General features: G+C 35.8%; 1 protein-coding gene across 2 annotated transcripts in view; it reads left to right on the top strand.

Annotated features, from left to right (window-relative positions):
* LOC107691563 (actin filament-associated protein 1-like 2) overlaps positions 1-16,666 on the top strand; it is a 48,495-nt gene that overhangs the window by 8,916 nt on the left and 22,913 nt on the right. Inside the window, exons 2-3 of one of the 2 annotated variants that reach the window (XM_016490217.1) lie at positions 5,871-6,008; positions 7,880-8,010. In XM_016490217.1, the coding sequence (XP_016345703.1) occupies positions 5,871-6,008; positions 7,880-8,010 (269 nt within the window). Of the gene's footprint in view, positions 1-5,870; positions 6,009-7,876; positions 8,011-16,666 lie in introns of both variants that reach the window. The other variant, XM_016490216.1, reaches the window with a different exon arrangement.

Genomic DNA, 16,666 nt, shown 5'->3' with positions numbered 1-16,666 from the left:
AATCAGCTTGTAACACTCCAAAGAGAAAGGAAAACTTGAAATCGCATCATATGACCCCTTTAAAGGTTCTTTATGGAACCATTGATGCCAAAAAAGGACTTTTATTTTTAAGAGTGTAGACATCAGAAGTAAAGGTTCAGTAGATCCTCAAAGCGATAAAGGATGAGGGTTTGTGTGTGTTTGATTTCGCCGGAAGCCAGTAGCTGGATTCTTTGACCTTTGAGACGTTGTTATGACAATGCTCAATATTTATCCTCCACACATTTTACAGTTCCCGCACCAAGCGAGAATGGGTGGGGCGACTTCTTAGCGGACAGTTGTTATTGGCTTAAGTCTACGAGAAACAGTGGAATGTCAAAGGAATCAAATGTTATTTAACCAAAATGTGAAAATATCACAATAACACGTGAAAGTGTTTTTATAGATTCTCACATATGCAAAAGCATGATGAAGGTTTGCTTTGAACATCTGCTCAAGAAAATGGTCTAAAGTTGCCAATACAGTGTGGCAGTGAGAAATGGTGGAGTTTGGAGAAGAAAAGAGGGTAGTGTAAAGACTGAGACCTTGAGAATGACAATCTGAAGGGCAGAGAGCTTCCGTCACAGTCAGCCATTGACATCTGGCTGGAGCTCTGTTTGCTTAATGACTTTACTGTTAGCACTCCATCGCCAGCTCTGTCACGTCCGAAGGTCAGTGTGTTCGATAAATGAAAGCAGAATTCTCTTTTTAACAGGAAGCTTTCTGGAATAAGTGCTGCTGTACATAAGTGATATTTGTCATCTCCTTTACAGACCCAGTTTCCTGGAGAAAAACAGCTTTTTGGTATTATGTATAATGTTTTACTGTGAGCTGTAGCCTCACACACATCTTTTATTTGCATTTCTTTGTTGTTGATGTTCATTTTTGTTTGCAAAATCCAAAGTTACTGGATAATATACATTCAGTTGTATTGTGAATTCAATAGTAGAGCTGCCAGATTTAACGTTTAACATTTTTCTGGATGTATTCATTTATTCAAATAAATAAATGTACAGTGTTAAATGTTAAAAAGGTACAGTGCATTCAGAACGTATTCAGACCCCCTTCACTTTTTTTCAATTTTATGTTGCAGTCTGATACTACAATTGTTTAAATTCATTTCTTTTCTCATTAATCTACACTCATAATGACATAGTGAAAACAGAATTTTAGAAATGTCTAAATTTATTCAAGAGAAAAAACTGAATGCACTGTAAATAAATAAATAAAAATGTAATAAAATTATATACACCACTTCAATGATGAGCATTTTTTTTTCTACATTAAAATTATTTATTTATTTATTTCTGATGGAATATTATGAGGGGAAAAAACCTAATTTAAAGATTTATTTTAAAATTTATATATATATATATATAAATATATATATATATATATATATGTGTGTGTGTGTGTGTGTGTGTGTATTGTACACTAACAAGGTCAAAAAGTCTCTTACAATTTGTACAATATGGTGTGACTATACAAAACCTTTTAGATTTCTGAATTAATAGTTAAAGATATTTGTAAAACACCTTACCTTGCATTTTTTTTAAATAAAAATTAAGATGAATGTGGAAAACAGGTTATCACATGACATTTCATGTCAAGTCTTGTCAAGTCAAAAATATTTTTCCTTTATTTTGTAAATTTGTCTTTGACCCGTTCACAGAATGGAAATGACCATTATGTACAAATTTTTCCATCAAAATAACAGCAAAAAGTCAACATATTCAATGTGGGTCTGCATATAGTAATATATCAGTGATTCTGGAGGCAGTGGATATAGATATCTATAAGATATATTATACATACCTCTATTTTTCCTGATGTGAGAAAGTTACATGAGTCGTGGTGGGATTTACTGCATTCTCATGGCTCTTTTTACAGTTCTTGAAATGTTTGTTTGAGTAGCGCTGCAGAGGCATTGTTAGATGTCTACTAGTACTCACCCATTGCTACATTTGCTACAAGTGCCTGCACTTCAGCGTCTGTCCATCTATCGCTGTTCTCCATACTTGCGAAATAAGTTGACAATGTTTACAGTATGTTTACACGGCGTTTTAAATCATGGCAGGTGAGGGCGTTTTCATACGCATTTGGCCAATCAATGTCTACTTACGTCACGATTAGTAGCAGTTGTGCTGGTTGGACCCTGCTCCGGAGTAGGAGCTAATTTGGTTCTCGAAAAAGGCAGTCCGGTACTAAAATCGCACCCAGTTCCGGCGGTGCGAAAATGCCAAAAAGTGGGTAGTTCCACAATTAGTTGTGGTACTATGAAAAGGTTCCTGCGGTGTGAAAGGCCCTAGTGTGAACCGAGAGGAGTGGTTAGCACAGACCAGAAGTTGAGTTTCTGTTCAAGCTCAGAAGTTTATAGTATTGCAGTGCATTGGTGTTTTAAATAACCATCCTTGTTCTGAATGGTAACAGTGGGCCTCAAAGGTAAATTCTTTATGAGAAGTTTCCATGTGTGTGAAAATATTAGATAATCCACATAATTATTAGTGAATGAGGTACACTTTTATTTATATTTATATATTTATTATTTATTTATAAACTTAATTTTTTGTTGTCGAAGCTGCTGATTTTCTATTGACTGCAGGTTTTGGTGAGATTTGATTGTAAAGAAGAGTCAAAGAGACACATTCTTTGAAACAGCTCCACTTGGATCCTGTGATCCTTTCTCTGGCAGATGATAAAAGCTCGGCCTTGGATAAGGAGCCACGTTTACGGTTTTCTTCTCTCTCTGTCCCTTTGCGATTTCGACTGACTTGCTTTACTGTTAGCCGATTAACTTGCTACCTTAGCATAACATTATCTTAGTTTGCTAGCTTAGCGAATTATTAGCCAATTAGCCTGCTATAGTCCCTGCCCTGTTTGGTTATAATGGGAATCGTACTGGTTTTAATGGAAACTGCAATGGTGCCTGTTGGTCTCTACTGGTAATTGGTTGCCTTCTATTTTTGGCTTGTTAAAACCACTAAATCCTATTGGAATATGTCCCAAAAACACACTACAGGAAACCATTTTTTAGTGGTTTTAATGGTTAAAAGTTGATGGTTTGTAATGTTTGTAATGGTATTTGTAGTGGAAACCAGTAGAATTTCTTGGATGGTTTCTATAGTTTTTTTCAGCAGGGGTATCATACTGCTAGCATGTTATCTTAATGAGCTTTGCTACAAATTCTGATTATCTCTTATAGAAGGAATCGCTAATGTGATATTTTACAATTTGTGAATTATCAACATTTTGTGGTCAGACTTTTTCCTACAAAAAAGAAGTGCTATATTGTAAATAAGTTTGCTGTTTAAGCATTTAGTATGCTAGCGTGTGCAGTAGATGGCCTCAGCGCTGACAGATAAGGACTGAAACCCATTTTTAAGCGAGAAGTGAAATAACAGTACCCATGTGTTTCAGAAGCGTCATGCAGGTCTTTATGTGCTTCCCTACAGAGATCTTTTCAAAGGTCCATTCAGCTCTATCACAACAGCTGGCCTGTGTAGAGGTCATCAAAGAGAGATCTTACATATTATGACAGACTAGTAATGTCTGACATTATGATTTAAAAGATGGATTCATCTGAAGATACCCTTGTAAAAAAAAAAAGTACACTTTAGCATATTTTACAAGAGTACTTGTTTTAATATATGCAATTAGATGAACTTGCTTTTTGGACTAACTTAATTAGGACTTCTTTAATATGTCTAATTATTATATGCATCTTTGCTATATGTCATGTCATAATTACTTTTAATTACTTTGAATTATGTAACTGCTAAATGTACCAAAAAGCATTTATGGTAAACTAAAGTATATGTTAATTTTATTTATATTGAAACTTATACTGTAAGTCATATATTTAAATATATTTATAATCATAACACACTTAAGTTAAAATTAAAATAACACTCAAGTTAAAATTATGATCAAGCACTTTATGTGTTGACAACACGTTTCATTTAAAAAATCCAATTTAAAGTGACAACACTTTTAAGTTGACATTATTACAAAGTGCACTTTTTAAAAGTGTACTTAAGAGTGTTATAGTCATGAAAGCATCTCTCTTTAAGTGCACTTACGTGAAAGCACACTTCTTTTTCACATGGAATATAAAAGAAAATTATGGTGTATGCAAGACACAAAAAGTAAGTTTTACTACCTACTATAAGTACTTTTTCTGAAGAAAACATGATTGACGCTTACTTGTGTGCAAAAAGTTTTAGGTGTTTTGAGTGGTTTTAACGTGTTGCTACACTATAAAAATTTTTTTTTTTTTGAAGTTGTAAATAAGACAAAGTTTGAGTATGTTGTGCCAGAAAATATTATTTCATACTCTCCTACTCCGAAATGTAACTTTTAATTCAATGTGTCACTTGCCATTTCTTTGTAATTATTTGTGAAGTTTACTGGCAAATTCTAAGTGAAAATTATTTCTACACCAACTTTTTTAGTGTTTGATAGTCTGGTCTCTACATATGGCTCAGGTCTATATAGCGCAGCAGAGTAAGTTGTGTGCTGAACGTAAATGCCTAGACTTGGTGTTCGTTCACATCATTAAACTTGCATATGAGCAATAATAATAGTGATGCTCATCTGAGCAAACAGCAAGGAATTTGAGAAACCGGCTGGGAGAGAGTGTCAAATGATGTGTGAGAAAGAGAGAGAGAGGATTGACTGCAGCACAAAGGCCCACTGATGTGTGTGTGTGTAATATACACAGTGTGTGGAGTCTCTGTATGTTTACTGTGGTAAGGGCTTGAACAGTGGCCTGTTTGTCTATAGCCAACATAATAAGGGCAAGACAGAGAGCAGGCCTCACTTTAAACCATTATAAAACAGGTAGAGGCCACTTTTCCTCCTTAAGTCACCAAATGTCACAGCAGGATTGAAAATCTGCAGGCATTTGCTACAATGGTAAAAATGTGTTGATTCAATATTAACATGACTCTTGAAGCACGCAGTAAAGGTACAGCCTCAGCGTGTGTGTCAGAGGCGCATGTGTTGATGTTTGTGTGGATATGAGTCTAATGTGATGAATGGCTTGGGCTGCAGCAATGCACTCTAACCTTGTTATAAAGTCACTTTGGTATAAATAATGCAAAGCAGCATGGAGCAGCAATTATTCAGCCGAGAGAGTAAATAAATCAGGATTTTAGGAGTCCTCTGTTTCAGTCATAATATCAGCATCCTGAAGAAATGATTGAAAATCTCACCTAATTCAATAAGCACAAATATTTACTTTTGTGGTTTAATAAATCGAACACAGATCGCTCCTGGAAACACTTAGCGGTAGCTATTACAGGTTAGTTGGGCTGCATTCATAGTTTCTGACTGCATTCGTGTTCAAGTTCATTCTGGATATATATACTGTATGTATATTCATAACTTCATAAAACAGCTATTTCCCCTTCAAGTGCATTTGGACATATTTGGATGTTTTTTCAACTACAGCACTTTTAGGGAAGATTTCAACTTTCTGCTTTTTTTTTTTCTTTTTTTTTTTTAATAAATTGTAATCGGTTGTGGAAACTTTTCATCATGCCCTCGTCATCTGTTTTTGCTAGTTGAATTTCAAAAGTTGCAGGCAGAGACTTTAAAAAATGAAAATCTGTTATGTATTTATCAAAATATTACTTACACAAAATAATGTTCTTTTTAGCAGCATCACATGACCCCTTTAAAATAATCACATTCTAAATAAACATGAAGTAATTATAAACAGTGTCAGTGAAGAGCTTGAGAGAAAATATGGGATGTGCAAAGAAAAGAAAGAAAAATCAAGGAGTATAAATGTGAAAATGATTTAATTGTGTGTATATTGATACATATGTCTGTTTTCTGTGATTTTGCAGTGCTGGCTCGGCTGGTTTCGGACCTGCAGGCCTTCTTGCTGGTTCTGGACAGTGAGAATCTCAGTTATATCGCTCAGGCCCAGAAAAAATCCATCTCAGAGCTGCTATATAAACTGCAGGACAACAGGGACGCACCAGGTGACCGCTTTATTATATAAAGTAAATTTGTAAATTTTATATGCAAATATGCACTACTGTTGAAAATGTAGGGTTGGTGAGATTTGGTGTTTTTGAGGTTTGCTCACTATTTATTAGATCAAAGATCCAGTAAAAACTGTAATATTATAAAATATTATTACAATGTAAAATAACTGTTTTCTATTTTCATATATACTGAAATGTAATTTATTCCTGTGATGCAAAGGTGAATTTTCAGCATCATTTCTCCAGACTTCAGTGTCACATGATCCTTCAAAAATCATTAAATATACTGATTTGCTGCTCAAGAAACATTTCTGATTATTATCAATGCTGAAAACAGTTGTGCTGCTTATTATTTTTGTGGAAACTGTGGATTTGTGTGGATTAATTTTTTCAGGATTCTTTGATGAATAGAAAGTTCAAAAGAACAGCATTTATTTGAAATAAGAATCCACCACATAAATGTCTTTACTGTCCCGTTTATTCAATTTAATCTCAGTTTAAATCAATTTAGTCTTCGCTGAGTAAAAGTGTTTGATAACACTTTAGTATAAGGACCAATTCTCACTATTAACTGCTTATTAGCATGTCTATTATTAACATATTGGCTGTTTATTAGTACTTTAAGCACATATTCTGTATGACTATATTATTCATCCCTAATCCTGCCCAATACCTAAACGTCACTACTTTACTAACTATTAATAAGCAGCAAATTAGGAGTTTATTGAGGCAAAAGTTGTAGTTAATGGTTTGTTAATAGTAGGGATGTAACGATTCACTCAACTCACGATTCTATTAGATTCACGATTTTGATTTCACGATTCGATTCATGCAGTTTTGTGAAACTATACATAAAATATCTGCATGAAACAGCAGAGAACTGGACCTTAAAATGAAGTGTGACCAAGTGTGGAAAAGGTATTCAAAGTACAGTATATAAAATTATATACAAAGGATATGTATAAAAGTACTGTACATATAAGATCTGAAAGGTAGTGTAAATAAGTAATGTTAAAATTAGTGCTGCCAAACGATTAATGGCGATTAATCGCATTCAAAATAAAAGTTTTTGTTTACATAATATACTGTATGTATGTGTACTGTGTATATATGTGTGTGTGCTGTGTATATTTATTATGTATATATAAATACACACACATACGTGTATATATTTAAGAAAAATATGTTATGTTTATATATTAAATATATTTATAAATATAAATTATATGAAATTCAAAATATATACATGCATATGTGTATTTATATATACATAATAAATATACACAGTACACAGACATATATTATGTAAACAAAAACTTTTATTTTGGATGCGATTAATCGCGATTAATCGTTTGACTGCACTAGTTAAAATGTCTATTAATTAAAATGATGCATTGCTACCGCACTTGTTTTTTAGTTCCTTTTTAGGCAGCTTGTTTCATTGTTTAAACTCCACCATACAAAGAGTGCGCTTTTGTTAAACATCCCTTCTGTGCACTAGCGCTGCAGCACAACTCTGACACAGCTGTCATGTTTTATATGCTTTTTCATTACTGTCGGAGATCCACCTGCGGCTGAAGAGACTGAGCTGAACTGAGAGCATTTATAGGATACAGAGAGTCAGTGCAGGGTCACGGAGAGTTTGAGAGGGACAGATGTTCAATTCAAAGACCGCTACTCTCATATAACCCTTACATATAAAAAAGATCATCTTTACCATCTACATTACTGAAAAGACTTTTATATGTAAATGCCCCTGTTATGAATGGCTAACCTCTTCATACCACAATTTATTGCTTGACGTTGGGGTTTGGGCTCATTTCTGTTTAAATAAATGATGATTGTGTGTGTTTTCTGTTTAGCAGAGGATGCGGAGTACATGATTATGAACTGTCCCTCTGGAGGCCCCAGTGATCTCAGGGAAAGCACCGATGCTGAGGCTCATTCGACCGAGGAAGCTCTTTCCGTCAGCTCTACTGACCGCCTGCAGCCCGGGGTGAGTCCAGCCCTCACGACTACATAATATAATAACACTTAATGAAAGGTTTATTGACATGTTATCAGCTCTAAATGGAATATTACAGCTTTTAAGTATTTGGCCTGTCAAAGAAGAGAGATTTTTATTTTGTATGAAAGCTCATTTACATACAAGTGAATATTATTTGAGTTGGTATGGACCCTGTTTACATAATACACATTCCTAGTCTTATCGTGCAGCATTCATCTGTTCATAGTCAGTTTTCCAAAGAAAAAATGTTTGTCTTTCTAATCTTCCATCAGACGTCACGTCACATAGCCCAACATGTTTTACTCACTGAATATTTCGTTTTACTGTAAAATACATCATGTTACATTCGTGTAGTGGGCTTGGAATGCTGATTTATATAAAAAAAAATTATTTCAGTGTTATTTTAATATTATATACTATAACATTTCATGTTATTTTATGTTACATTTTTTTACTTTCAGTGTTATTTTAATATTTATATACTATTACAGTATTTATTAACATTTGAATTAGCTTTAAAACAGTTATATTGTGAAATATTATTGCAGTTTAAAATAACTGTTTTCTATTTGAATGTATTTTCAAATGTAATTCATTCCTGTGATGCAAAGTTGAATTTTTAGCATCATTACTCCAGTCTTACATCAAGTCGCATGATCCTTCGGTAATCATTCTAATATACTGACGTGCTGCTCAAGAAACATTTCTTATTATTATCAATGCTGCAAACAGTTGTGCCGCTTCATATTTTTGTGGAAACTTTTTTACTTTTTGGGTTAATTTCATGCGTCCTTAGTGAATAAAGTATTCATTTCTTTCAAAAATTAAGTGTATTTTTTAAAGAAGTATTTATGGTGGGTCAATTTTTCTCGATTCACCTACCATGTAGCAAAAACATTTTAACCCTGGCTCATATACACTCTAAAGATCTCTAATAAGTCTGCTGTGAAGTATTTTTAGGGGCTGGTAAAATTAATGGTGCCTGGAACTAAATTGTAATGCTTTCCCCGGGGCCAATAATTACCCTGTATTTCTGAGTACCTTAGTGGGCCCCTGCAGTGACAGGGCCCGGGACAGTCCCAACTACTGACTATGATGTGCCTCTATATGTTTGACATTTGTAAGGGCTATAGATGTATAATGTAATGAATACCCTAAAGACATCATGCGCCGTGATGTGTACTTCAGAGTACACTAGTGTTTGATGGTGTTGTAATGTATACTCTGAGCCACAGTACAGTGTGTGCTTGCACTGTGATGTGTATTTTAAGAGACACTAGCTCTATGGCCATAATAACAGGGCAGATGGGCCGGCTGCACACTAGCGGTTATGAGGCCCAGAGCGCTGGGTTGGAGCAGAGCTTGTGTTGTGGCCACCTGATGAGCATCTCTCAGCTTCAGCGCAGCCTCACTGCGGTCTTGCCCCCACATCTCACCCAAGGGTTGAGCAGGGCACGGGGTCAGAGGTCAAATCCTGCCTAGTAACCAAGGTTTTCAAGTGGGCAACCACATATAAACAACAGGGATGGGAAGAACTGAAAGGGAAGAGCAGCGCTGGAGGAAGAAATGCTATGAAAACACACTCGTAAGAAGACAGAGCAGTTATAGTGGGGCCACATTAGCGAAATTTGTGAAATTGCGTGATCAATTCGAACCTGTTGCGAAATCTGCATTTGGAAATATTTCGCTTTCACGCAAAATTCCCTATCGAGTATAGATTCCTGTTGAAAATGACTAGATTTTTGCCCGTGAAAATGTGCCAAATAATGGTAAATGTGACTTTATAGTTATCTTTGTTAAATTGTGGTTAGTTGAGTTGTGTTGAACTAGTTTCTGTGAAGAACAGCGAGAATATTTGGGAGTGTGTTGACATTGGCTTGTATGTTTGTGTAATGTACTCTGTAATCTGTAAAATGATGTCCTTCCACTAAATCTTCAGAATAAAAAACATTGTTTCCTCTTTCTGGCAGAATAGGTTTAAATAAACAAATGAAATCACATTTGCTGACTCATAATGAACAGATAAAGGAGGCAAATGTTTAATCCTGTTTTCCAAGGTGAAACTCCAAGGACTTTTTAATAGTTCACCCCAAAAAATAAAAATAAAAAATCTGAAGGCAGTAGCTATTAGATGCTATTTACAAATGTAAATAGCAAAATAAAAATAAAAAAAATAAAATCCTTTGCACTGTGTAATTAGCGTTAGGTGCTATTTACACCATGTTATTTAGTGTTATTTTAGTTAGTTATTTTTTTGTTTTTGTTTGTATTTTAAATGAGATTTTATTTAAATTATATTTCCTATTTTCACTTTAATTTTTAGTTTCACATTAATTTTAATTTTTACTTTATCGTTTTAGTGATTTTGTTGTATTTTTGTAATTTTGTCACGTTTTCTGTCTGTATAGTTTTAGTTTTAGTTATTTTAAGTTCAACTAAATTGAAAATGAGCTGAAATAAGTTTACATTTATACATTTAATTTTATTTCGGTTCAATTTATTTTATAAAACTTTCATAAGGAACTATTATTGTTAACATTTTAATGAATGATTAAACTGCTAAAGTTTTGTTAAATTCACTTGATTATTAAAATGTAATTAGACCATTAAAACAAAATCCAGAAAAATTTAAATGTAAAATGCACTATTTGGCAAAAATAAAATAAAATAAAAAAGTAAAGTAAAATTTGGGCAGAAATGATAATAAATAATAAGTTATGTAGACTATATTTGTTATGTTTTACTATTTATTTATTTTATTTCTTGGCAACCATGATGACTGTGACATGAAATGTACATATGTGCTGCATAATGTCTTCATAATTTCTAGTTTTTATTTCACTGACAAATAACAGCACATGAGTAAATGATGACATTTTTAGATGAAATGTTCCTCTAATGATGTCACTGTATTTCCTCTGCTCTGTTTTCTTCTAACAACCCAGCATGGACATCACAGCAATTAAGTGCAATAGGAAGTTCACCTAATTCCAGGACCTTGAGCGAAATCAAAAGCTTGTTTGAAAAAGATTGAAGGGGAGGAAGTGAGGGGGACGGGCCCTATCTTTAACAGGAAATGCCATGTTTAAGCGAGAGGCCCGGTTCGGCGACCCAACGCTGCTTTGTGATTGGCTGGAAGGGAAGCGGAGGGGAGGAAGAGGACTTTGGGAGGATAATTATTGCTGTCTACATGAGAGAGGACAGTGATGGAGTGATAGAGAGATGGACTGATAGAACAAACGCACAGAGGGAAGGAAGTCGGATGGTGCGAGGAGGATCTCCTGGGAGGTGTGGGAGGGATGAGGTCACCCGCCAAGTGTGCGCCAAAATCCTGGGGTTTCATACCAATCAGACGATCGCAGTCCCGTGAGCGTGTGTGCTCTGAGCTCGTAGATTGGGCTCGTATGCATGTTTTGAATGTTATGGCCGTGGGAGCATAGAGTATATACTGTACTCATGAGCAGAAAAAAAACCCATCAAAGATGTGATTTATCCCTATTTGTTCATCATTTACATAGTAGCTCATTAGTAACATAATAGTAGTAGCAATCTACTATTTATTTATTTATTTTTTAACCTTATTTTCTTAAATACATGTTTCTGCAATCTTCTTAGATATATAACATTTATATTATATACACGTAATATCTATAAGTAATATACACTACTGTTCAAAAATTTGGGGTCAGAGAAGTTTGAAGAAGTATAAAGAAATGGATACTTTTATTCAGCAATGACGCATTGATCAAAAGTGACAGTAAAGACATTTATGAAGTTACAAATAATAATAAATAGTTTCATTTCAGATAGATTCTGTTCTTTTTAACTTTCTATTCATCAAAGAATCCTGAAAGAAATTGATCACAGTTTCCACAGATATAAGCAAAAAGCACAAAAATATTTCTGAACGAGCATGTGTAATGAATCAGTCCACTGAAGGCGAGCGTAGTGAGAACCCAAGTGCAGTTTTATTCAAACAAGGTGAAATCCAAAATCCAAACATAATCCAAACAAGATACACAGACTTGACGAGGCATGAACAGACTAGACTCACCGACAGCGGGTTACAACATCAATACACGACAAGAGACAATGGCAACATGATGGCTACTTATAGCAAACAAGAGGGTCACATGACAAGAACAAACCAATGGGAAACAAGACACATGACTAGGACAACAAAATCAGAACATGACACATACACAAGGCAGAGATACATGAGGGCAAGGGAAGCATGACACTAACAGGGTGAAACAATTACAAAATAAAAGACATGAAAACATGAACATGAAACAAAACCCAAACACCAAACCCCACATTACAGCATGTGACACTGAAGACTAATTATAAAACCGTTATTTTAAATGATAATATTTTACAATATTACTGTTTTTACTGTATTTTTGATCAAATAAATTCAGCCTTGATGAGCATAAGCCACTTCTCCCAAAAACATTTAAAAATATTACCGACCCTAAACTTGTGGACGGTACTAGTGTATATTATATAAAAACATATATAAGAAATATCAAATTATTTTCATGTTATAACTGATATTAAAATTATGCACTTTTTTGCCTGAATAAAACAAAATACAACACTAATAACTAAAATCAATCAATTTAAATTTTTAGGTCTCACAACATTATAATGTACAGTATAAAAATTTAAAAATGTACATTTGGAGATTTGTTAAAGATTACATTTAATGGTGTTATTAAATTATTATAGTGTTATTAAACTTAAAGTTTTATACACACACATACACACACACACACACACACACACACACACACACACACACACATATATGCTCAGTTTGTGCTGAATACAGTGTAATCACTTTAGCCATTGATTTGTTTATAAGCAACTGGAAAAAGCACAAAAATGAGGGCATGTCAGACTTCTCCAGGGTCCAAAACCCCCTCAGACCCCATAGAGTTAACCAATATGGGGAAGTCGTGGCCTAATGGTTAGAGAGTCGGACTCGTAACTCAAAGGTTGCGGGTTCGAGTCTCGTACCGGCAGGGATTGTAGGTGGGGGGTGTGAATGTACAGCGCTCTCTCCCACCTTCAATACCACGACTGAGGTGCCCTTGAGCAAGGCACCGAACCCCCAACTGCTCCCCAGGCGCCGCAGCAAAAATGGCTGCCCACTGCTCCGGGTGTGTGTTCACGGTGTGTGTGTGTTCACTGCTGTGTGTGTGCACTTTGGATGGGTTAAAATGCAGAGCACTAATTCCTAGTATGGGTCACCATACTTGGCCACATGTCACATGTCATGTCACTTCACAATATTTTACCTATATTTTGTGCAATGGTCGTAGTTCGCTGTGCACACCTGTATCTCTGAGATATGAGTCCTGTGCATTCTTTCAGTAGTCCTTACGTCAAGTGGGATTGTGTGTGTCTGTGTGGGTCAGTAAGGGGTGGGGGTTTACAGGCTTAGATTGGTTCCTCCTGTGCTTCATGAGGTAATGTAACGAGTTCAGTTTGGCACGGTTAAAATGACCTGCATGTTTAAGGATATGTGTTTGCCTGTGTGATGACGGCACAAGCTCTCTTCATTCAGTTTTATAATGGTTCATGTGAGACAGAATCATGGAATGTGCAGTGAATGTTTTACAGGCTTAGTGAGCATTCAAGACCCCTCCTGTCTCTGCCAACCATCATAACAGTACCGCAAACCTTTTTACTTTCTCGATTTTTGCTTCTCCAAACACAGGCACATAATCTGCAATGATGCATTTCCAAGGAATGGTGGTTTGCTCCCTCTTTAAAGTCAAAATGGTCTGCAGACTGCAATTCACATTGACTCATTTCTTAGTTTTTCTTTTCTAGCTTCATACATTCTTGGTTCTTATCATTTTTGATCCTTTTAGCTTTTGGCATCCCTTACAAATGTGTTCCATTCCTGCATCTATATTCCTTTCTCGGTCTCTATCCCTTGTTCCCTCACGTACTCGTGAACACACAAAAACTCCTTTCATCTTTCATTCACAGATATGTATCTGATCCCCAGAGCTGTACAGACTGTGCTCTCAAACACAACCACGCCTCCCCCAACAGCCAGAGAGGGAAACAGATAAAAGAGAAGAAACAGTCAGAAAAGATGTAATTAACATTCTGAAATTCTTCAGTCAAACACCCACCTTCCAACATACAGACACTGAACTGAAGATAGGATATAAAGGGATCATTAACACACTTCAAGTCAGTCCGTTGACCGTAGTCCGTTTCAGTCTATTGTTGATGTTAATGGTGAAGTGTATACATTTTATGGTAAAACACTTTTTACTGTATCTCAGATAGAAGTACACCATTTGTTGGTTAATATTTATTTATTTATTTTTTGTTAATTTTTGCTTTTTTCTAGACTTGATTGTGTTTATGGGGTGCAGTCTAACAATTGCTTATCAATCTGAGCCCGAATGAGACCCAGAGAATATTAGTGAAGAGGATCTCGCAGAATCTGTGCAAGCACGGCTCCTACAGGATGTTTCAGAATGGTATGTTTCTTTGTTTGTTGTTGTCTCATACTTTTAGATGCGCTGTTATTTGTAAATGCTACTGCTTATGTTAGCTTCTTATATATGGTTTTATCCTGATTAAGCTTTAATACAGTACGGCAACCGCACACGCGTCCAAGTTTAACGCTTCTCGTAGCTATGTGAAAAATATCTGTCTATATATTTGGACTTTCCATATACAGTGGGTACGGAAAGTATTCAGACCCCCTTCAATTTTTCACTCTTTGTTAATAAATCTGCAAAAATGTCAACGATTCTGTGTTTTTCTGTCAATATGGGGTGCTGTGTGTACATTAATGAGGAAAAAAAATTAACTTAAATGATTTTAGCAAATGGCTGCAATATAACAAAGAGTGAAAAACTGAAGGGGGTCTGAATACTTTCCGTACCCACTGTAATTGGAACAGTTTATTGGAGCTGACGAGCTGATGATCAGGTGAGAGAGAGAGAGCGAGAGAGAGAGAGAGAGAGATGCAGAGCAGGGTGATGCGAGGAACAGGATTAAGAACCGCTGCTTCACAACATTGATTTTGAAACTTGTGAATCCTTTACAATTGTTAGAAGACAGAATCGCGATTCATATATGAATAGATGTTTTCGTGCACCCCTAGTTTTGACGGCATGGCAACAACTCTTCCTCTTCTCTAAAGCAGCACAGCATGGCCTCGCCTCCTTCGTTGCATGTTCCCGGGGCCGGGGTTTATATAAATTTCAGGGTTTGTGACGTCACCAACCCGGGATGTAACACGTTGTAGTTCCTACGAGCCATTTTTGTAGGCATTAAACTGCCTTAATTTTAAAAGATAATATCTCCGATTGCACTGAACTTTCAGCGTCTTAACTTTGCAGATATGGTTTATGCTCAAACAGCAACATTACACACTAACTAACGTTAAAAAAGAGAAATCACAATGAACCACATCTTTAATATTTTGAATTAGCCTTTGTTTTTACATTTTCTGTTATTTTATTTTAAGTTGTAGTAATTTTTTATGTGCTTTTGTTATTTTATTATTATTTTTATTTTTTAATGTTTTTCACTAATTTTTATTTTAGTTTTAGTGTTTGTAATTTTAGTACTTCAACTTAAACCACAAGGCATACATTTTTTTATATTTTATTTGAGCTTTATTTCAGACAGTGAAAACTATTTCAATCATTTTAGTTTTAGTTAATAACAAAACTGGTGTGGGGTGTGGCTAATTAAATTTAAATTCACACTGAATTTATTTGGTTTGGGAAACCTGGTTGAAAACAGTCATTATTGTTGCAGTTCATGGTTTATGGTGATGATTTTTATTCATCCCAGTGATTCAAATGTTCTGAATCAGTTCACTAAAAAAATAATTAAATGATTGATTCAGTGACTTTCATTGCAGGTTATGTGCCAGTAAGTGGCAACAAGCAACTTAATTGTGACTAAATCAAGTGTTTGATCTTAAACACTTTCCCTAAAATGTTAACAAAGCAGGATTTGACTTCAAAGGATGACAGTATTTCAATAATTTCCTTTAATTGCATATTAAATTAAAGCAATAAGCCCCAAGTGTCACGGAAACGGGTGTGTGGAGGCAGGCAGGACGACGAGGATGACAAGGATTCCAATAATGACATTTATTGTAGACACAACAAGGCAGGTTCAGGTAGGTGAGACACACACTCGGGGTAACATTTACAATAACCGACACCAATGCTCAGACAGACAGGAACTAATATGGGGTGAATAATTAGAGGCAGACAGGTGAGCACAATGACGGTGATTAACTAATGATTAGACGGGCTAAACCAACACAAAGGGAAGAAACCACAACAAACAGTCCACAGAGGCGTTACAGTACTCCCCCGTCCCGGAAGGTGCGTCCTCGTACCGTAGAAACAGAGGGAGGGGCGGAGGGGGACTAGGAGGAGGATCGTCCAATGGCGGCGGAGCAGGTGGTGGAGGAGCCCGAGGCAGAGATTCGGGAGGCCATGGCGGAACAGGGGACTCAGGTTGCCATGGCGGATCAGGGGGCTCAGGAGGCCATGGCGGAACAGGGGGCTCAGGTTGCCATGGTGGAGCCGGGGACTCGGGAGGCCATGGCGGAACAGGGGAATCAGGTATCCATGGCGGATCA

The sequence above is a fragment of the Sinocyclocheilus anshuiensis genome, unplaced genomic scaffold (assembly GCF_001515605.1).
Source record: "Sinocyclocheilus anshuiensis isolate Anshui unplaced genomic scaffold, SAMN03320099.WGS_v1.1 scaffold630, whole genome shotgun sequence".
Classification (NCBI taxonomy): Eukaryota; Metazoa; Chordata; class Actinopteri; order Cypriniformes; family Cyprinidae; genus Sinocyclocheilus; species Sinocyclocheilus anshuiensis.
The sequence above is the reverse complement of the archived record's forward strand: the minus strand, read 5'-3'. Positions and strand labels throughout refer to the sequence as shown.